This window comes from Myripristis murdjan, chromosome 7, assembly GCF_902150065.1.
Source record: "Myripristis murdjan chromosome 7, fMyrMur1.1, whole genome shotgun sequence".
NCBI classification, from domain to species: Eukaryota; Metazoa; Chordata; class Actinopteri; order Holocentriformes; family Holocentridae; genus Myripristis; species Myripristis murdjan.
The window spans coordinates 3,045,497-3,069,182 of NC_043986.1; the positions used below are offsets into that span (position 1 = coordinate 3,045,497).

The following is a 23,686-nucleotide window of genomic DNA, read 5'->3' on the forward strand; positions in this document are numbered from 1 at the left end:
CATAAATGCAGTTTTCTGGACATTTTTTCCTTTGTTTTTTTTATGATCATTTTCTAATAATTTTCTCACGTTTTAAAAAATTTAAGGTAATTTTCTCTTTTTTCCCCCCCTCCATATCACCAAAACTACACTTTTCACCACAAATATCACCTGAGTCTGGACAGACGGGGATGTAAACTGCAGCCTGCCAGATTCACAGAGGCAGACAACCACGAGGCGGCGAGTCTTTATTCATTTTTCTTTGTACTTTTCTGTCTTTTTGCTTTTTGCTTTGCTTTTTTAGCCAATTTTCAGGTCATTTTTTTCTTCTGTCTTTGTACTTTCTTCTTTCTTCAAATTGAGTTGCTCACTGTTTGCCTTTTTCCCATGTTTTTGAAAGAAATCAAGCCAATCTGTGTCTGTATCTGTTCATTATAATTGATATTTTATTAGCTGCTGCAGAGCCGTTTAGTGGGTTTCTGTGTTGGTGCAGGACGCTGGAGGACTCAGCAGGTGTGTGTGTGTGTGTGTGTGTGTGTGTGTGTGCGTACCTTCTCCACACTGTCGTCCACAGACAGCAGCGTCTGCAGCCTCTTCCTCTGCAGCAGGTTGGTGAACTCCATGTGGATCGGCTTCATCGGCCCCGTGTAGCGCATGATCCAGTGCTTGTCCGGGTTCGGGGCGTAGTTATAACTGGGAGTACTGGGAGGAGGAGGAGGGAGGGGGAGGGAGGGAGGGAGGGAGGGGTGTGTGTGTGTGTTACAGGCTGTTATCACACCTGGACGAACGCTGAGTGTGTGTGTGTGTGAGTGTGTGTGTGGTAAAAGACTGAGGTAACAACCATGCTGTGTGTGGAGTGCAGTGACAGATGCAAGAGCTGCTGTTCATTAATTACACACACACACACACACACTCACACACTCACACACACACACACACACACACACACACACGGGTCTCAGTAGCCACTTTCACCTCCTTTCATGGTTATATTTTTTTTTCGATAACGGCTCCGTTCAGAGGAAATCCCCCGGCTTTATGTCGGCTTGTGTTTGCCGGGTGATTGACAGCTCGCCTACACTTTGGCTCCGCCCCTTTACTGTTCTCGCCGTGGCAACCAGGCAGCGGCTGAAAGCGCAGCAATAAAATCTCCTGCTTCATCTCGACCAGACGTCTGCAGGGACTGTTATGAATTTTTCTGCTGTAATACGTTAATCACCTTTATTAATCACTATCATTAATCATAATTATTAATCACCAATATTAATCACGATTAATAATCATGCCTCCACGTCAGGAACATTTGTTTTGTGGCACTTTTGCACCTGAGCACACAGCATTTCTCTCTGTTTTCAGCGCAGTAGAAGACTTTAAGTTTTTATTTCCACTCTTCCTGTTTTACTCTTATTAATATTATTCAAATGATAAATAATTAAAACTTTATCATGTTGGATGGCAACTACAGCCAGAAAACGAACTCTGTGCAGACTGAGGATTCATGCATATGTAGAGTCTGGGGCTGCACAAGATGGTAAAAGAATTATTGCAATTATGTTGACAGATACTGTAGTTGTAATAATATTTACAGTTTTAGTTGAGATGATTATTTATGCATCAAAATGTTCATTAATTGAAAAAAAAAAACAGTAAAATGAGGCTGATGTGATGTTTTCTAACATGAGGAGCATCTCACAACACTTCATTTATAATCATTTACTGTCATATTTAACAAAAAACCTGCAGATGCTACAGTTTGCACGAGGCCATATGGCTATTTTTATACAATTTCAGTAAAACGGTCCGGCAGAGAGTCTCCACTCAGAGGGACTGAAGCTTTTTACGTTCCTGCAAACCAACAAACACGCTGATGATGTTGACGTTTCTGAAGCCAAACTACATCACGTGTCATATTACATGTCAATGTTCAGACGTTTAAGTGGCGTGTTGAGCCTGAGTCAGCGTCACGGGACGTCTGTTCGCTTGGTTTTCGTCGCTGGCAGCAGACCTGCTCGGTGAAGGTCAGGAAGAGGTCCTGGTTCTTTGTGGTTGTGCTCGGTTATGGTTGGGAAAGGGTGACGGTTAATGTCGGCCCATAAGAAACAAAGCTGTTGGCCGTCATGGGACTCGAACCCCCGGCCTGCAGGCTCAGACTCCTGCTGTCTGAGCCATCAGGTGTGGTTTTCACTCGCTTTCCGCTGCGTCACAAAACTTTAAAGCGCGACGTTTCCTCACATCCCCGCTTTGCTGCACTGCAAAAACTCTAAATCTTACCAAGATTATTTGTCTTATTTCAAGTCAAAATGTCTTATTTCTAGTCAAAATATCTCATTACACTTAAAATAAGACATGATCACCTCAGAAATAACTTGTTTTTAGACAATTTTCACTTGTTTCAAGTGAAAATTTGCTTGTTTCATTGGCAAAATTTGCCAGTGGAAAAAGTGAAAATTCACTTGAAATAAGTGAAAATTTAGCAAGAAACAAGAAACAAATTTTGCCAATGAAACAAGCAACTTTTCACTTGAAACAAGAGACAGTTGTCTAAAAAGAAGTTACTTCTGAGGTGATCATGTCTTATTTTAAGTGTAATGAGATATGTTGACTAGAGATAAGACATTTTTGACTTGAAATAAGACAAATACTCTTGGTAAGATTTAGAGTTTTTGCAGGGTGAAATGTAAATGATCAACATTTTGTTCTGTTTTCATGATGTGAGAGTCGAGGTGAAGCTGGAGTCAGACAGCAGCTGCTGTTTCTACCTGATTAATGACCAGAAACACTAATTTAACGAGATGATAACGGGTTTTCTGTCGTTAATGGACGGATCCAGATCCAGATCCGGATCCAGATCCAGATCTGACCTCGTTCGTCCTTCAGTTTAAATTCTTTAAGACACTTTGAGACAGAGACAGCATGAGGACGTGACTCTCCTCCACCTACACACAGCACTCAGCGTTATCTCACACAACTGGTAGAGTCCACACACACACACACACACACACACACACACACACAGAGGAGGGATTGTGTACTTTGGTTCAGGATTTAGCCTGAAGCTCAGAACAGAGCCGCTCCATTGTTCTGCCGGCTTACCACGACTTAGTCATACTGTGTGCCTGTGCCTGTGTGTGTGTGTGTGTGTGTGCGTACATGTGCTGCGACGCGTTGGGGAAGGCGTTGCTGTACTGGGGGGCGGAGTCTTCGGGGCCGTGCGGCGCCGCGTGGCTCAGCACCATCAGGACCGGCCGGTGAGGATACACTCGCTTTGAGGAGCGGAAATACCTGATGGACTCTGCCGTTATCAGGTCTGTCAGGTAGTCCTGTTCACACACACACACACACACACACACACACACACACACAACAGAAGTCATTTGTTATGTGACTGCATTGCATTCTGGTCTATTTCCTGCCGTTGTTCTCGTTTAGGGTTACAGTTGGGATTATGGTTCTGGTCAGGATTAAAGTTAATTTTAGGGTTAAAATTCAGATTAAACGTAAAGGTAAAGCATTTTGTTCAATTTACAGTTAAACTTCAATTGAACATTAAAGTTCAAATAAGTTCAGTTGAAGTGAAAGCTTAAGTTAAGATGAAGTTAAACTGTAAATATGAAAGTCAAAATGCAAGTTAAAGATAAAGATAACATCAAAGTGAAAGTTAAACAAGTGAAAGGTAAGTCTCAAGTTTAAGTTAATGCTAAAGTTAAGGTAAATGCTAAAGTTAAGGTGAATTTTAAAGTTAAGGTGAATGTTAAAGTTAAGGTGAATGTTGACGTTAAGGTGAATGCTAAAGTTAAGGTGAATGTTGAAGTTAAGGTGAACACTTAAGTTAAGGTGAATGCTAAAGTTGAGGTGAATGTTGAAGTTAAGGTGAATGCTAAAGTTAAAGTGAATGTGAAAATTAAGGTGAATGCTAAAGTTAAGGTGAATGTTGAAGTTAAGGTGAACACTTAAGTTAAGGTGAATGCTAAAGTTAAGGTGAATGTTGAAGTTAAGGTGAACACTTAAGTTAAGGTGAATGCTAAAGTTGAGGTGAATGTTGAAGTTAAGGTGAATGCTAAATTTAAAGTGAATGTGAAAATTAAGGTGAATGCTAAAGTTAAGGTGAATGTTAAAGTTAAGGTGAATGTTGAAGTTAAGGTGAATGTTAAAGTTAAGGTGAATGTTGAAGTTAAGGTGAATGCTAAAGTTAAGGTGAATGTTGAAGTTAAGGTGAATGCTTAAGTTAAGGTGAATGCTAAAGTTGAGGTGAATGTTTAAGTTAAGGTGAATGCTAAAAGTTAAGGTGAATGCTAAAGTTAAGGTGAAACAGTTCAACAAATAATCAAAATGAAAGTGAAAGTGAAAGTAAATGTAGACGTTAAATAAAGATGAAGATTAACATTAAAGTTCAAGTTCAAGCTAAAATCAAAGTTAAGGGTAAAGTTCAAGCTGAGATTAAAATGTCAAAACCTAATCTGTCAAAAAAAAAAAAAAAAGCTTAAAGTCTGAATCCATGACGGAGATGCAGGTAAACACCCTGCACTTCAATCTGTGTGTGATGGATACTGACTGACCTGTGTGTGCGTGTGTGTGTGTGTGTGTGTGTGTGTGTGTGTGTGTGTGTGCAGACCTGCGGGTACTGGGCTCCGTGCTTCTCTCGGACGCCGTTGCGACACAGTGTGTAGTTGTAGAAGCGGCTGTTCTTCACCAGGCCGAGCCACTCCCTCCACCCCGAGGGAACGTACGAGCCGTTGTACTCGTTCAGATACTTCCCGAAGAACGCTGGAGGGAGAGAGAGAGAGGGAGAGAGAGAGAGAGAGAGAGAGAGAGAGAGAGAGCAAAATCGGTGTCATGCTAGGTTGTCGGCTAGGTGGCTAAATGTCGCTGCAAAGTTCGGCTAAATTTTTTTTTTGCGGTAAAATCTGTCATGTGTGTCTCCAGCCTTGACCTCTGACCTCCAGCTGTGTGAATGAAAATGGGTTCTCTCCCCTTTGCAGACACGCCCACCTTCTGCTAATCCCATGCAGTTTGGGCCCCAAAGCCTGCAGTCCACATGTGTTCTTGTGGCCTGTTGTAAAATGGTGTGTGTGTGCAGACTGGGGCCTAAACAGTCTTGGAGCTGCATCAGTTGGCTTTGACTGGAAAGCTGAGACTCTTGTGGATTCAATGAGCCACATTTGATTCCTGTGTGATGATGTTGGCCCCCATAGCAGCCATTTCACTGCAGCCAGAGACTTTTGTCAAACTGGACGTCGCTGGAGAAAATGACCTCTAGTGACCTCTAGGAGAATCACAGCCTCATCAGACTTTACACACACAAACTAGAGAGCGAGGCTGTTCAGAGGAGCTCTGCTTCTCCAGCTGGACTGATAGGAAGGGACAGTTTCTGACACGTTTACACAACACAACGCTCGATATCCGATCACAGGGAAAATGAAAATTCTTACAGAAATCTCCAGATGTCCAAAGTTTTTGGCACCAAATCAAAGCCTGAATTTTATTGTGGAGTTCCTCAAGGTCTGGGTGTCCTAATGTGGGATTATGGAGGATTTTTGACTGTTTTTATTAATTCTCCAGTGGTCAGAAATGGTTAAATTTTGCACCAAATTTGTGTAATAAATGATATCAACTTAAAAATCACTGCGACAACTTAGGACACATAACTGATCATATGAAAGGCTTCATAAACTTCCATCATAATGTTCTGACTCCTATACACTCTAAATAAATAACATAATCAGGCGCCTAACTGAAACACAATGGTTATTCCAGATTTATGACTATAACAGCTTGACCCACAGAGCTGAGCTGCATCTGAAGTTCATCTCCAGGATCCAGCTCTCCGATGATGTTCACCACTTCTGTTTGGCTCCTACTGTTGACCTTTGACCTTCCCCTGAAGCCCCCCTGCTCCTCCTTCCACTACAGTGAGTCTCAGAAAATAGCTGGAATGGGAAGAGTTAAAGCCAAACTCCCTCTGCATGTGTGTGTGTGTGTGTGTGTGTGTGTGTGTGTGTGTGTTACCCGTCCTGTATCCAGTGTTGTTGAGGTAAACGCCGAAGGTCCGCGGCTCGTGCTGCCGTTGCCATGACAACGAGGAGCAGTTCTCGTTGTTGGTGTAGGTGTTGTGGTTGTGGACGTACCTGCAGGGAGACACGGAGACACGGAGACACGGAGACCGTCAGAGAGAGAGAGAGAGACGGGTCCAACGGCCAATTACACCCTCGTTAAGCCCGTTAATCAGGCAGGAATTAAATTAAAATAATAATTAAAATAATAATCCACAGACAGACGGAGAGACGGTTTTGGCAGCTGGTGACTTTTTCTATTTGTTTTCTTTCAACTTCCAAATGATTGTGCCACGCTTTTTCATTCCTGATGCATTCATCAGCGTTTAAATTATTCAAAATAATTATATATTCAGCTTCAACTTTCCCATGCCACTGCGCATCAGACCTAAAACTGAGGTGATCTGTCTTTATGAATAATCTCTTATGAAAAGATATTTCGTTTTTTTCAGTATTAAACACTGACAAACAGAGTCAAAGTTGTGAGACTGAGGGCTCTAGTTTCCCGGCGCAGCGCAGGGTGGCGCAGTGAGGCGCACCCCGCGCAGAGCTAGTTTCGACCAGCGCAACGCGCGAGGCGAACGGTTTCCAAGTTTCGCAGACGGATCTGCGCCGAGATGGGAGTGGCGGCGCAGCAGGGGGAGGTGTCGACAGATTCAGCTTGGCGCAGTGACAGTTTCGTGCCAAAAGGCTTCGCCGAGGTGCGCCAAAAGCTCGCCTCCTGAAACCACGTCTACTTTCGGCGCAAGGCGCAGCGTGGCTGGCGCAGTGGAAGTTTGGCTGACAGGCGGGCAGTGCGCACACGTCACCACAACCTCACAGGCAGGTTTCCAGAATGTCAGGCACATTAACAATGCAATAAATACCCACAGAAACCACTATTCAATGCTACTATCTCAGTCAGCACATAAACGTATCTCCATATCGACTGTGCCGTCACAACTGATGTCAGATCAAAGGAGATTGGCACCGTTTGGCAGCGTAATGGAAACCCAACCTGATCACCTGTCAGTCAAACAATGTGTCCCATACAGTGATGTCTTTTTTCCAGTTATGGTGTCTGGCGCTGCCCCTGTTAACTACAGTTTTTCTTCCATATATATTTAAATATTCCACTCTGGGTTTTCGTTATCCAGCAATCACCGGACTATGACTGGTAAAATCTGCCAAAGTCCGGTAATTTTTAAATGTCCGGTGAAAATATTCACAATTTGAATTTTATTAAAACAGTCAATTTCCACGTAATTTTATTTATAATTAAAAAAAAAAAATAGACTGCGTGATCCCTGTCTCCGGTGTACCAGAGGGAGAGAGAGGGTTTTTTTCTGCAGAACCGGATCAAAACAGCGCGGAGAACAAGGTCACAAGACTGATGCGCATTGCAAGTTGCGGTGAGACACTTGAGACTTTTGATTTTAATTCAGCTGATGAATTAAGTTTTTATTGCATCTATTTGATTTCAAGTTGGCAGCACGCCGCGTTATTAAAATGATATGAGCCAGTTTTTTTGTTTGCAAATTGTAGTTGCAATTGTATGCAACGTTCATGTTAAAACAGCACAGGCTTGTGCAATATTTATTTATTAATTTTAGACGTTACGCACGTGAGTCAATTGACGGCACTAATTTAATTTGATACAGCCTGCTTTTCAATAAAAAGATTACGCTATTAATTGACATGCCTTGATATCATTCTTATATAGCCTGCATATAATTTTAAGCTCAGTAAATTCAGATAATATTTGACCGGAATTTCAAACATTTGTCCGGTAAATTGAAAACCTGCCGGTCACGTTGTCCTGTGCCAATTTTTTCTAACGGAAACCCTGATTTGCCCTGCGATGGACTGGCGACCTGTCCAGGGTGTTTCCTTGCCTTCGCCCTGTGAGCGCTGGGATAGGCTCCAGCACCCCCCCGCGACCCTAGTGAGGATAAGCGGTTTAGAAGATGAATGAATGAATGAAACCCTGATTCCACACATATAGAAAATGTAAAATGCATCGGTTCCTTGACAGACACTGGGCGTTTAGAACAGCGAATGTAAAAGCTTTCATGAACCGGATTTTGTTTTAATCTCTAGTGTGTTGTTGCATCAGTAAGTGATGGAGTCGAAAGTTGCAAAACAAACATGTAGGCTGTTTATATGAATATGGCGAGGATTATCCTTTGAGGTAAAAACATTCATTAAAAATGGGGGCTTCACAGTAAAATTTATATTTGCTCGTAAAAATCAATAACTTTAACAGACGGTGACAGAGCTGGAAAAAAAGAGATGCGAGGCAGGTAGGTAATGGAAAGACAGGGGACTCAGGAAGACAAATTTAAGGATAGATGCATGGATGGATGGGTGGTTAGATGGATGGATGGACAGATGGGTGGCAGGTAGCTCCAGCAACATCGCAGCATCCAAGACTGGCCTCAGTGCGTGTGTGATGCGGCTGCTCTCTTCATCCATGTCAAATGTGTAGACTACCACTACGCCTTCGCGCAGCGCATTTTAAAGGCGAGGACAGGGGCTCATTTGATTGGTTTAAAGTGAATCGGCTGTGTCAAACCCACACCACGCCTTCTCTCCTCCCTTGCGCCGGTAGGAGGAACGGCGCAGTAGTTGCGCCATGGCGCACGGCGTGCCAAACTTGCAAAATCCACTTGGACACACCCAGTTGGCGCAGCGCAGCTGCGCTGCGCCCGCGCCTCGCCAGGTCTGCGAAACTAGAGCCCTTAAAGTGTAATGTGAAAAAATTAATCACTCATACATTTTTGTGTATTGGAATGATTTCTGGTGAGTTTATATTAAAGTGGAATGAGCCCCTGAAACCTGAGAAAGTTCACTTTGGATTTTCTTTTGAAAAGCGAAGAAAAGCGATCAACAAATGAGAAAGAAATAAAATAAAATAAAATACAAAAATAAAAAAATTTAACAGTAGTAACACATTAGCAAAAAAAATTAGTGAAACAAAAACAAAGTGAAAATTATATATATACATATATATATATATATATATATATACACTATATTGCCAAAAGTATTCGCTCATCTATCCAAATCATTGAATTCAGGTGTTCCAATCACTTCCATGACCACAGGTGTATAAAATCAAGCACCTAGGCATGCAGACTACTTCTACAAACATTTGTGAAAGAATGGGTCGCTCTCAGGAGCTCAGTGAATTCCAGCATGGTGCTGTAATAGTAATGTAATAGGATGCCACCTGTGCAGTAAGTCCAGTTGTGAAACTTCCTCGCTACTAAATATTCCACAATCAACTGTTAGTGGTACTATAACAAAGTAGAAGCGATTGGGAACGACAGCAACTCAGCCACGGAGTGGTAGGCCACATAAAATCACAGAGCGGGGTCAGCGGATGCTGAGACGCATAGTGCGCAGAGGACGCCAACTTTCTGCAGAGTCAATAGCTTGAGACCTTTAAACTTCATGTGATCTTCAGATTAGCTCAAGAGCAGTACGCAGAGAGCTTCATGGAATGGGTTTCCATGGCCGAGCAGCTGCATCCAAGCCTTACATCACCAAGCACAATGCAAAGCATCGGATGCAGCGGTGTAAAGCACACCGCCACTGGACTCTAGAGCAGTGGACACATGTTCTCTGCAGTGACGAGTCACGCTTCTCCGTCTGGCAATCTGATGGACGAGTCTGGGTTTGGTGGTTGCCAAGAGAACGGTACTTGTCTGACTGCATTGTGCCAAGTGTAAAGTTTGGTGGAGGGGGGATTATGGTGTGGGGTTGTTTTTCGGACGTTGGGCTCGGCCCCTTAGTTCCAGTGAAAGGAACTCTTAATGCTTCAGCATACAAAGACATTTTGGACAATTTCATGCTCCCAACTTTGTGGGAACAGTTTGGAGATGGCCCTTCCTGTTCCAACACGACTGCGCACCAGTGCACAAAGCAAGGTCCATAAAGACATGGATAAGCGAGTTTGGTGTGGAAGAAGTTGACTGGCCTGCACAGAGTCCTGGCCTCAACCCGAGAGAACACCTTTGGGATGAATTAGAGCGGAGACTGAGAGCCAGGCCTTCTCGACCAACATCAGTGTTTGACCTCACAAATGCACTTCTGGAAGAATGGTCAAAAATTCCCATAAACACACTCCTAAACCTTGTGGAAAGCCTTCCTAGAAGAGTTGAAGCTGTTATAGCTGCAAAGGATGGGCCCACATCATATTAAATCCTATGGTTTAAGAATGGGATGTCACTCATGTTCATATGTGTGTGAAGGCAGCCGAGCGAATACTTTTGGCAATATAGTGTATATATATATATATATATACATATATAAATGTTTTAAAAGACAAGACTGCAGTGTCAAAATTTACAGTTTTGGAAATGCCAACACACATCCGGCTTTTAATTTGCAAATACTTAATGAACAATACTTGGTTTAAAAAAAGACAGAAAGAAAAACAAAAATTAGAAAATAGATCACGTTAAGTTTTGGGGAGGGACAACGACAAGACATTTGTGGACAGGAAGTGACTTACTTCCCGGTGAGCATGCTCGAACGTGACGGACAGCACATGGGCGTGGTCACGAAGGCGTTGGAGAAGTAAGTCCCGCCCTCCTCCATGATGCGGCGAGTTTTGTTCATGGCCTGCATCGACCCTGCAGACACACACACACACACACACACACACACACACACAAACACACACACACACACACACACACACACACACACACACACACAGAGAAATAAACATGAGCTGCTCTGAGCTCCACGCTCAGCGCAGCTGTGCAGAGATTATAATCCCAAACGCTGTAATCTGTTACCGAGCTCCACGTCCTGGTCGTCAGTCAGGATCAGGATGATGTTTGGCCGGATGTTACGGCGGTCTCTCTGGAGGCGGGGCTTGAATCGCTGGCCGTACTGGAACTGGGCGTGGCCTGTCGCCAGCAAGACGAACAGCAAGAGGAGGAGTCGGCCCGCCATGGCCCGCGACCCCTGACCTCCCTAAAGGTCGACCAATCAGCTGCTTTCCCGCCGTAGCCTCAGCCTCTGGAAGACAAAACATCATTTACACTTTAAGAGAAAAGTATTTGTGATACTTTAAAAGATCTGCAGGAATCGATCGATTTATTATAGAGAAACTACAGGTCACATTCATGTTTGATCTGTACTTTAAAGAATCCTTTCAGTTGCATTCATTATTATTATTATTATTATTATTATTATTACTACCACTACACTTTATATAGCACTTTTCACAGATGGTGTAGTGCTTTGTCAAAGTGCTTTACAATAAAGTGAATAAAATGCAAAAGTGCAAATAGTGCATGATAAAACCAGGTAATCAGCTGAAAAACAAACAACAGAGACAGCAAGAGCAAGAGCAAAAATTAATAAGATATAGAAAAGAGATAAAACAGAGGAGGACACAGAAACAGTAAAATATCTATACAGTGATTTTCATATTTTAGCTTAATTTGAGTGTTTATGTGCTCCTCTGCGGGTTCGGGAAGCTCTACAAGCCTCAGGATCATGAAACTTTACAAAACTAATGTACAGTCGTCAACCTGGAGACAAAACTGTTCTCACTGGTTTCTGAAAATATGATTTTATTAAAGGTTTTGGCTGGACAGCTGCAATAAGTAAACACAAAGGAAGACATAAAAACAGTTAAGAAGAAGAGAATAAAAAACATAAAACAAAGGAAGGGTGACAGTTAGAATCCCATGATTTTGGTGCAAACGTAAAAACGGCTTCGCTGACGATTCCATTATTTATGTGACAGAATGTACTTTTAAAAAAAAAACAGCAGCAGAGGATCAGCAGGGGACTTTTGTGGATATTATCCAGCCACATAGTCAAGTTTCAGGAGATTTATTCCTCCAAGTGAAATTACTGTCTTAGATTAGATTGCTGTCTTAGATTAGATTAGATTAGGCTGAACCTGAATGACATCGACTTCTTTGGGAGTTTAGCCGGCGCTTTCACTAAAAAGAAAAAAAGATAATCCCACTTGTTTCCAACAATCAACTTTTTTTTTCTTGAATCAAGTGTCATTTTCTTGATAGTACAGGATAATCTGCCTTATTCTGCCTTGTTTCTGTGGGATTATCTCGTCCCACCGGTGTTTTTCTGACTTGGTTGGAAGGAAGATGAAGGTTTGAGGCTGCAGGACTTCTGACGCAGGTTTCTGCAGAGGAGCTCTCATACCAAACAGCCACTGTGACTAAAAAATGATTGATTTTTTATTGTGGTAGTGGTGGTGGTGGTGGTGTGTGTGTGTGTGTGTGTGTGTGTGTGTGTGAAGCGAGTGTGATGCGCCGGGTTTATTTGCTGTGGAGAGAATATTGATGAAAATGTTCTCTGAAAAATAAAAACACTGCATTGTCTGTATTTTTTTTTTTTTTTTTCGTTTTCTTTTTTGGTATAAAATGATTACAGGAGAACGTGACAGGACGCTGAAATCAGGATTCACACACACACACACACACACACACACACACACACACACACACACACACGCACACACACAAACAGAACGGTTATTACTTGCAGTCTTTTGTATCTCTGATAATAAAAACTGCAATCCTGTCGGTCACACTGACGCAAAGCACAGCAGGAATGTGTGTGTGTGTGTTTATGTATGTGTGTGTGTATGTGTGTGTGTCTGTGTGTGTGTGTGTGTCTCACAGCAGGGTGCGTCATGCAGATTAGCCACTAATCAAAACACAGGAGGAGGCTCACTGCTCTTCAGGAAAAGGAAAAAAATGCACACACGCACACACACACACACACACACCCCACACACATACACACTCATACATAAACACACACACACACACACACACACACACACACATACATAAACACACACACACACAGGCAGCCACCCAGCAGTGTCAGTTGTGGTGAAGCTCTCATAGTTAAAGTGGTGCGTTGGCTCCAGCTGTGAATATACTGAGATTACACACACACCCCGCTGAGAGAGAGGGCTGCACACACACACACACACACACACACAACACAACGTCGCAGAAAGTTTTGCTGTCGAGTTGAGTTTCATGTCGATGAAACTGAAACTGCGATGGAAGAATTCAAAGACGATGAAGAAACAAACGTGTGTGTGTGTGTTTTACAGACACACACACACACACCTACCTCTCCACAGCACGGTGGCGGTCAAAGCTGGAGCCCCGCCCCCTCAGGACGTGACGGCCCCTCTGTCCTGTCTGTAAAGGCGGTTTGTATCACACACACCGCTGCAGTGCTGATTTCAGTCATCTGACTTTTCTTTGGGGACATGAGACATTAAAAATAAAATACAAAAAACGGCGGCATTTATTTCTTAGCCGACAGTGAATTTCTGAAAGCGGCTCTGAGGATGTCGGCGCCTCGGTCAGGAGAGGCTCTGAAGATGAAGCGTGGAGAGCCTGAACGCATCGGAGGAGGCGTCTCCTCGGCGTTGGCGAACGAGACTAATGTGAAATTACACGAAAGAATAAAGGTTATGATTTCAGTGACGGCGGTGGGAAGCCTGGTGCATTTTTAAAACGGCGATTTGGATCTGAATGGCTCAACGCTGACGGCGTACGGAAATAAATCACACAGGCGAGGAAGGTGGAGTCACATTCTGCGGAAAACACGCAGAATTTTCAAGATTAAAGTGGGAAATTTATGAAAAAAAAAAAAACATTTTCATTATAATTATCTTTCTTATTCTCTTCCATTTCTGAGGGCTCCACCTGTGCTGCCCCCTGCTGGCCGTGTCTCAGGCCTGCAGCTGATCCCCTCAGCAGATTCTACTCTGACATGGGATTCAGGAACAAGGAGATCCTGCTGATCTGAGCCCAGAATCAGCAGATTGTTTTCTTCTGAATCGGCCCAAGTCACAGCAACGTCTCTTCAGAGTCCAGATGCTGAGGAGGAGGTTGGGGTTCTGGACTCAGACCACAAATCAGGTTTTTTTCTTTTTTTCTTTGTAGACTGAGATTGAGATTACAGCGGTAAATTTATGAGGAAAAAACCACAAATGTATGAGAAACAAAACTTGTAAAATTGTTTTTCTTTTCCTTTTTTCCCTTTTTTTTGGCCTTTTTTTTTTTTTTTTTTTTGGTCAAGGAACCACATCACTTCACTTTGCTGAATCCAGTTCTTGGTTCTTGGTTCCTTGAGTTTTTTTTTTTTTTTTTTTTTTTTTTGTCTCAGAAGTTTCTGAGTTTATAATCTCAGAATTTTCAGTTTAGTCCAAATTTTACTTTTATTTTGTGTATTTTACTTTTATTTTGTCCAGCTGTTTATTGATTGTGGGCACAGACAGAGGCTGGGGGAACGATATTTCATTTTATGTACGTAAGTGCATGAGAAATGACAATAAAGCAATCTTGAATCTTGAATCTTGAATTGATTTTTTTGCAGTTTTTTTTTCTGATAAATTTACCACTTTAATCCCCGCCTGTGTATTTTCTCCTCCCTGCAGTCTGTGTGTGTGTGTGTGTGTGTCTCGTTCACATGTGAATTCTGTCGACTCTTCAAAACTTTTAATGTAATTTGTTCATTTTCATCTCTCTCTCTCTGTGTTTCTACCCTGGCTCGCTCGCTCGCTCGCTCGCTCTCTCAGTATATAAATGTCTCTGCCTACAGACTACAGAGGAGGATACTCTGCAGTGTGTGTGTAGTGTGTGAGCAGTGTGTGTGTGCAGTGTGTGTGTGTGTGCAGTGTGTGTGCAGTGTGTGAGCTCCTCTGTGCTACAGTATGGAGAGTGTTATGAAACCAGCGGCTCTGAGGTCACAGGCGCGTGACGAGGCCGTGCGTTCGCGGCGCCGCAGGATCCAACATCCACCCGAACTCTGCCGCCGCCGCCAGGACGAGGCGGCAGCATGAGTCTCCACACGAGTCTGCAGAGCACCTGCAGGTCAGGGGTCGGGGGTCAGGGAGCTAACAGGAGCTTAGGTCGGGTCGGTCTGACCTCACAGGGCCGGACGGAAAGCCAGAAAGGTCATTAATGTTGAAGTTTGCATGTTAGCAGCAACAAGAAGACTGGATCCACAGAGAGGTGCAGATTAAAGAAGAAGAAGAAGAAGAAGAAGAAGAAGAAGAAGAAGAAGAAGAAGAAGAAGACAACACTCTCAGAAACACGGGTTCAGCCCGAGTCTGTTTCTGTCCTCAGAGGTACAAAACACCCACATGTCCCCCTGCTGGGCTGATGACTGAACCTCCAGGTGATCATGTGAACCTTTTTCAGAGCCAAACAGTTGCACACATGTTCTGTTACGGTAAAACACCAGGAGGCAGCGTTCGTTACGGCCAAATACAATGAATTAATAAATTAATAAACACCTGCTTAAATCAATAAATTAGGTAAAACATGAGTTCATGGCAGATTTTAAGTTGCAGGCGGTGGCTGAGCCTTGGAATGAAACGAGCTTTGTAGATTTGTGGATTTGTGAAAAACAGGTGAAACAATTCTCCAGTCAATATTGTAGTTATTACAATGTTATTACTATTATTATTATTAACTGGCAGCCATCTTCCTCTGACGTCCCGCTGTGTTTCAGGTTGTAGCTTTTATAAACGTGGAGAATCAGACAAAACTTGATGGATTCAGGCTCAGATTTCCAGGTAAAACAACAGATTGGATCACCTGTTAGCTCCCGTTAGCATTCAGCCACGTCCAGCTAATGTTACTGTTTGATAGCGTTACACGATGCGGCGTGAATTAATTATGTAAATTAAATAAGTGAAGCCTTTATTAGTCCCACCACGGGGAAATTGTTTTAGTTGAAATCTGACCTGACGTCTCTCTGGACTTTCACTCTCCACTGTTTTCTCTTTTGCTGATCAACCAGGAGCTTTGGCTGAAAATTGTGATTTAGAGCCCTGGTAATAAAAGAACAATTAAAGCCAGTATGTTAAGGAAATATAATGAAATATGTTTGTTATGTTTGATTGTCATAATCATTGTCATGAAAGGTAAAGTAGCCTATATGAATGTATATATATATATATATATAATGGACGTTTGAACATTTGAATGAGATAAATTGAATTGGAACTCAGGAAAAAGAATATGACTGTCTGTGTTGTGGCCGGCAGCTATTTTATTTTATTTCAATTTTGTTTATTTTGTTGTTGTTGTTGTTGTTGTTGTTTTAATTGAAGTGCTTTGCAAATTAATTTTTTGGGATAAAGGGGCAGATTAAATAAGATTATTCTTCTTTCTGCTCCCTTTCATTCAAGATTTTGGAATGTTGTGCTTACAGTGTATTGTTTTTTTGTTTTGTTTTTCAATGAATAAAATAAAATAAATAAATAAAAACAAAATTAAAAAAGTTATGAGTGCATTTTGTTTTAGTTTTGTTGTGTCTGTCGGTGAAAAGCTGGAAGCCGAGGCAGCAGCCGGGCAGCTGCTCGGTTCATTATGTCACAAAGTCTCATTATGAAACTGACCTGAAAACTGACCTGCAGTCAGACTGCGCGTGAGGGATTATTATTATTATTATTGTTCCCTTTCATTCTGGGTCACACACACACACACACACTCACACACTCACGCTGTGCCCACTGTACAACTCAGTAGTAAATCAGTCTGACTAGCAGGACTTCATGTTCATATCCGAAATGAAATTTCACAATAAGTGTTAAATTGCTGCAGGATCACCTGGCAGGAAATGTGTGTGTGTGTGTGTGTGTGTGTGTGTGTGTGTGTGTGTGTGTGTGTGTGTGTGTGGAAAATGAATGTGGCGAGCTGCGGCGTCCCGGTGTGATTTGTGATTTTGGAGACAGAAGCGGGTTGGGTTTGGTGGCTGGTGCTGAAATCCAGCCCGAGGTGAAACCAGACTGTTTTTTTATTCCTGATATTTCATTTTTTTTTTTTTTTTTTTTTTTTAAATCTGGCACAGGAAGCTCTGAGCAGGACGCCACGACAGTAAACCACACATAAACCATATGTAATCCATATATAATCCAAGACAGACAGAGGGCAGATGGGAAAACATAAATATTCATGTCTGACTTTCCATATCTGCTGTTCGGACACGTGCGGCGATGCACTTGTGAACTACAGGAACGCAGATAAAAACGCCTCCGAGCCTCATAAATTCTGTCGACTCTCATCCGAGTGTGCCCTCTTCGGCTCCGGCGGCTCATGAATATTGATGAGCGGTGGGCGTGGCTGCCAGCGAAGCACTCAAAATGAAATGCTATGAATGTCAATAAGAGAGAGAGAAACATAACGGAGGGAGAAACGGAGATACAGAGTGGAGCAGAGAGAGAGAGAGAGAGAGATAGAGAGGGAGAGAGACATTGAGAGGAAGGGAAAATGAGGCCGGCTGTTGTGTTTTAAAGGTCAGAGGTCAGAGGTCAGGTCGGCTCCAATGGCTGGATGTGGAAAATGAAAGTGGCAGAGCTGCTCAGCCTGTTGACAGTAAATGAGTCGTCACAAGCTTCTGACATTATTGGAATATTTCTGTCTTGTTTTCATATCAAAAGCTTGGACACGAAGATCAATACACTTGCCAATATTTTTTTCTCTCTTTGATCAATATGTCAGCCAATATTTCCTGACTGTTAGCAGTAAATATGTCAGAGTGGCTGCGGCAGGTTTCCAGTCAGAGCGCTGCGTCGTGTCTCCGCTCGCCGGCTGACTCACCCTCAGCCTCCGACCGGCGGCTCTGTGTTGGATTCAGTTTTATTTTCAGTTGCTGATCTCGAATTTCTGCCTGTTTCTTAAAATAAGAGATTTGAGTCATAAGAGCGATGAAGAAACTGTTGGAGAGCGCCGGGACTTCACTGAAACTCAACCTGAAGACACACGAGACGCCCTCGATATTTTTAAATGCTTTGTCTCTCTTTGTCCTGCAGGCAGCACACAAACCAGAACAAACCAGAACAAACTGGACCAAACCAGATTAAACCAGACCAAACCAGACCAAACCAGACTAAACTGGACCAAACCGAACCAAACTGGACCAAACTGGACCAAACAGGACTAAACTGGACCAACCAGAGCAGACCAAACTGGACCAAACCGGAGGAAACCAGACCAAACCAGACTAAACCGGACCAAACTGAACCAAACTGGACTACCATGAACCAAACTGGAAAAAAACAAACCAGACTAAACTGGACCAAACAGGACCAAACTGGACTAAACTGGACCAAACTGGACCAACCAGAGCAGACCAAACTGGACCAAACCGGACGAAACCAGACCAAACCAGACCAAACCAGACTAAACCGGACCAAACTGAACCAAACTGGACTACCATGAACCAAACTGGAAAAAAACAAACCAGACTAAACTGGACCAAACAGGACCAAACTGGACTAAACTGGACTAAACTGGACCAACCAGAGCAGACCAAACTGGACCAAACCGGACCAAACCAGACCAAATTGGACCAAACCAGAACAAACTTGACCAAACTGGACCAAAACAGCCCAAACTGGACTTAACCAGACTAGACCAAACTGAACCAAACTGAACTAAATCAGATCAGGACTGGACCGGACCGGACTGGACCAAACCAGACCACACCTGACCAGACCAGATCAGACCAAACTGGACCAAAAAAGACCAGACCAAACCAGACCACACCTGACCAGACCAGACCAAACTGGACCAAATCGGAACAAACCAGATCAGGCAAACGCGACCCTACCGGACCAGACCAGAGGAACTTCAGCTAAATCCACAGCAACCTGCAACACGCTGGATCAAACTGGGCAAAAGCAGACCAGATCAGAACAAACCAGACCCAACCGGACAAAACCAGACAAAACCCAACCAGACCAAAACAAACCAAACCAGTCAGACCAATCCAGATCAGACCAAACCAGATCAGCTCAAAAACGCACTTCGCCCCCTGTCATCGGGTCGGATCTCAGTCGGTTCAGGTTCATGCTAGAAAAACGAGTCGCACTGCAGTTCGTTTGTGACCGAGACAGAGACGGACCGCCTCCTCAGCCGGTCTCGGTTCCACACCGGAACAAACCAACCCGCAGCCGGGAGGGAACCCGGCGGAGTCGGACTGAGCCGGACTGAAAGGCGGCAGGTGTGAAAACCCCGGCGGGCGGTTTGGAGGCTCCAGACAGACGGACGGATCCTGATCCTGCAGACAAACCAAACGGGAAGCAGGAGACAGAAACCAACGCTCTGCAGAACAAACAACACAATCTGACTGTTTGTTTTCCTCCCTCCACAGCTAACTCCCCTCTCTCTCTCTCTCTCTCTCTCTCACTCTCTCTCGCTCTCTCTCTCGTGCTTTTCTTTCTTCTCTTCTGTTTTGCTGGTTTCAGATCAGAATCACAATTCAAGGCTGTGATATTTTAGCAAAATTGGATCTTGTTGAACTTCATGTTTTGTTTCTATGCAGCCTGTTCTCATCCCGTCTCTCTCTCTTTCTCTCTTTCTCACTCTTTTGTGCACCCTCTCTCTTTTCTTCTCTCTTCAATTTCCAATTAAATGTCAGTGTCAGTTTCAGCTTGTTTTCTTGGCATGCGCGTGCATTCCATACATTCATGCATAACAAGAGCGAAAACAGGAGAAACACAGAAATATAATCAGGATCGTCAGTCCAACATCACCTCCCTCTTTCTCTCTCTCTCTCTCTCTCTCCCCCTCTCTCTCTCACCTCATGGCGGTGCTGCCTCGCTCGCCCGGCGCTGGACCAACAACCTGAGCTCCTGCTGGCTGTTACCGCGGCGCCGGCATGGAATCCCCGTGGCAACAGCACTGTCCCCTCGACAACCACACAGTCACCGCGGCAACACCGGTGCTCTGACCCTCCTCTCCTCTCCTCTCCTCTCCTCTCCTCTCTCTTGTGCACTTTCCCGTTGCCCCTCTCTGTCGTTCTCTCTCTCTCTCTCTCTCTGTTTATCTCACTCTATCGTCTCTGTTACTTTCCGTCTCTCCGTCCTTCTCTCTCTCTCTCACTCGTTCTCTCCCTGTGCTCTCCTTCGCTCTCTTCCTCGTTCCTCTCTTGTTCTCCCTTGTGTTTGCAGCGATCGCTATCTCCACTCCACTCTCTCTCTCTCTCTCTCTCCACATTCACTCGCTCCCTCGCTCTGCCCACTCTCTGCACTCTGACTCAATCTCTCGCTCTCTCTCGTTTTAGAATAATCCCTGTGATTTTTCATCGGTTTTCCTTTCCCTACTCACTTTTCCTCGTTTCCTCTCCTCTTGACTCCTCTCCTCCTCCTCCTCTTCCTCTTCCTCTCTCTCTCTCTCTCTCCTTCTTCTCCACAGTAAAACTGAGCCGACACGCTGTCCATCTGATCTCAGACGGAGGGAGGGAGGAACCACAAGAACCAAAGGAACCAAATACACCTTTTCCACTGCAGGAACACAGGAACCTCTTTAATGAACCAGGAGCCTTTTCCAGTTCCCCACGTTCCTTTGGTTCCTTTGGTTCCTTTGGTTCTTTTGTTTCCTGTGGTTCCTCTGGCTCTTGTCACCGGAAGGAAGTACCACCTGCAACTAAGGTGGTTCTCCCCAAGTTCCTGGGTGCCGTCGGGGTGAAGTTTTAACGCTGAAGATCCCTGGTTAAACGAATGAGGCTTGTATCACCCGCAAACAGACGGTTCCACCAGGACAGATCCTTGAGAGGGAAACATATCGTCAGACTGAGCTCCAGCAGGTTCCTCCTTCTACCTCTGGAGGTTCCTGCCCCTCAAATCTCATTTTCAGCCTCCACACGTGTCTTCCCCAGAATCAAATGCAGCCTTACAGCAGAACAGTGGTAAATAAACATCAACATGTTTACTCTGTTCTCTGTTCTCATTGTGCATTGGAAACACAAATTACAACATCTTAAGGAACTCACTTCAACCCTAAAACCTTCCTCCAACAGCAAGACCTAGGATCTTTGGTCCCCAAATGTTTTTGATGGAACGTGGAAAAAGGAACCAGAGGAACCACAGAAACTGCAGGAAGCAAATACCACTTTTCCACCGCAGTAGCACAGGAACCTTTCTGAGGAACCAGGGACGTTTTCCAGTTCCTCTGGCTCCTCTGATTCGTGTAGTCTGTCTGGTTCCTGTGGTTCCCTTCTTTCCACCAGAGGAACTAGTCCATCGTTTCCCCCCAGCAGTTCAGTTCCTGGGCCCCAAAATGCTCCCTACAGCTGAGGTGGTACTTCCACCGGGCAGGTTGGGGTTTGAAGAAGATCCCTGATGGGTTCTCATCATTCTCAGTTTTCTTCTCAACATCTCAGGGAACTCACTTCAAAACCAAAACCTTCTTCCAAAAGCAAAACGTTGGACCTTGGGCTCCCAAACGTTTTTGATGGAAAAGGAGGAAGAAGGAACCAGAGGAACATGAGGAACCACAGGAACCAGAGAAATCACAAGGACCAGATTCACCTTTTATTGAACATAGCAGAGAGGAAAATCAGATGTTTGTAATCCTAATTTTTCTCTGTTTTGAGCTTTTTATTTTCCTTTTCTCACGAGGGAACCCAGGAACTGAACTCCTGAGGTTAAAAGAAGGACTGGTTCCTCTGGTGGAAACAGGGGAACCACGGGGACCAGAAAAACTACCAGATCAAGAAGAACTAGAGGAACCAGAGAAAGGCTTCTGGTTCTCTTCTCTCATGTAAAGCGCATTTGAATGCATTTTAATGTACAAAATGTGCTGTGTAAATAAAGTTTGACTGAGTTATTTATCGGCTGATGAAAAGAGGACGAGTGAATAAACGTCCCGGGCGAGATCTGAACCCTGAACGCCGCATTTACATGAACAGGACGTTCATCTTGAGCTCTTTTGATCTTTGAAGCTCGCATGATTCCTACCCTCCCTCAGCACCATAATCATCCTCTTTTTTGTGCAGCTCTTACCTAAAAGTAGAGTTCATGAAAGGGTTTTTATAAAAAGCATCAAAAGACAGAGAAGAAAACTGTTTCCCAAAAAAAAAAAAAAAAAAAATCAAAACATCAAGTAACATTCAGTGATGCGACACCTCGTATCTCTGACATGTCACGTCTTTCAAGAACCGAGGAAAAAAAAAAACAGTCACGAGGTTTTCCCGTGACAGCAGCAGCAGCAGCAGCAGCAGCAGCTCGAGATGAAAAGTGATGAGGCGGCGAGTATTCAACATTCATGCTCACGCCGCCGCTCGGAAAATGAAACGCTAAATGTGGCGCTCGCTCGCTCGCTCGCAGCTTCCTCATCAATAAAGCAGCTGCAAAGAGCGACGAGGTGTCTTCTGCTGCAGAGTCAGATCACATCCACGCCTCCGACCGGCCCGCCGCCTCCGCCTCCGCCTCCACACCGGCAGCACCTCCAGACCTCGCCGGGCGGCACGGCGGCCACAACATCCACCGAATACCAGCCGTTTATTTACGACCGCGACATCCTGAGGAGAACCGGCTCGCCTCAGTTTTATTTATTCACTCGTTTATTTCAGTTTGTGAAGGTTGTCAGTGTTGCGTCGTTGTGTTTTGTTTGTTTTCCAGGAACACGTGATGGTGCGTCTCAAGGTGCTAACCCTTTAATAAATTTTATTTTTTTTATTTTATTTTTTTTATTAGGTTTTGCTTGTAAATCTTTTGATTATATTGTATTTCTTATTTGACCCCAGGAAGAATAGTCACTACTGAGGCAGTGACTAATGGGGATCAACAATAAACAATAAACAATAAAGAAACAGGAAGCACTTTATGAAAAATTGCATTATTTTTACGTCCTCAATTAAATTAACTGGCAGACGGGAAGACAGTATGGACTCTCCTGGAATCAATAAGGAAATCAATTTATGGATTTAAAATGTAAACACAAGCTGAATATCAACTCTGTGAGCTTCCTTGTCAAGGTTTTTCCAATTTTTTTTTAATTAAAAAAATAATTCAATCAAAAAATCCCTAAATTGAATTAATTAAAGCGTAATGAGAGCTCCACCACAGAAAATGACTGACAGGACAAAAAAAAAAAAGTATGTTTGGTGGTTTAAAATAAACAATGTGAATTTTTGTTTTATATTTTATTCAAGGAAAAATGAAAGTAAAGCAAAATAATTGAAAATTTAATAAGATGCAATGTAATGATGTCATTATTCTTCAAAACACACAAACGGACATGGAGGGATTCTGCTTTAGGTTGGAATATCCCTTTAAAAATCCTCAAGAGATGCTCTGCCCATCTGCTGCCTCCTCACACACACATGCACACACACACACGCACATGCACGCACACACACACACACACACATGCACACACACCCCTTCAACATGAATAGTACATGAAGACAGAAGAATCATCCAAATACAAGACCTCATTTACACAACCATGTCTCTCTCTCTCTCTCTCTCTCTCTCTCTCTCTCTCTCTCTCGCACACACACACACACACACACACACACACCCTCCCATCCCTCTCCTCCATATTTACACACCACCACACGTTTCTCTGCCCTCCACCTCATTTACACAGCAGGACACGTCTCTCTTTAGCCTCCCTCTCTCTCTCTCTCTCTCTCCCTCCATGCATTATCCATCCCTCTCTCGCCCATTTACACGCCGCTGCACGCCTTTCATTCTCCATCCATCCATCCATCCATCCACAGTCTCTGCGCATTGTCACATGCCGCTCTGAAGGAGTGTGTGAGCGGGCATACTGATGGGAAACATAACTTTACACAGAGAGAGAGAGAGGGAGAGAGGGAGAGAGAGAGAGAGAGAGAGACATTTGTTTTACATG

The 23,686-nt window shown here is 43.8% G+C and overlaps 1 protein-coding gene across 5 annotated transcripts in view; it reads right to left on the bottom strand.

Moving 5' to 3' along the window:
- Positions 1-23,686, bottom strand: part of LOC115362019 (extracellular sulfatase Sulf-2-like) — a 77,298-nt gene that overhangs the window by 29,310 nt on the left and 24,302 nt on the right. For all 5 annotated transcript variants that reach the window (XM_030055776.1, XM_030055780.1, XM_030055778.1 and 2 more), the window contains exons 3-8: positions 10,817-11,042; positions 10,528-10,648; positions 5,986-6,104; positions 4,592-4,743; positions 3,130-3,299; positions 531-681 (exon numbers count right to left, since the gene is read on the bottom strand). In XM_030055776.1, the coding sequence (XP_029911636.1) occupies positions 531-681; positions 3,130-3,299; positions 4,592-4,743; positions 5,986-6,104; positions 10,528-10,648; positions 10,817-10,976 (873 nt within the window). In that variant the 5' untranslated portion in view covers positions 10,977-11,042. The remainder of the gene's footprint in view (positions 1-530; positions 682-3,129; positions 3,300-4,591; positions 4,744-5,985; positions 6,105-10,527; positions 10,649-10,816; positions 11,043-23,686) is intronic.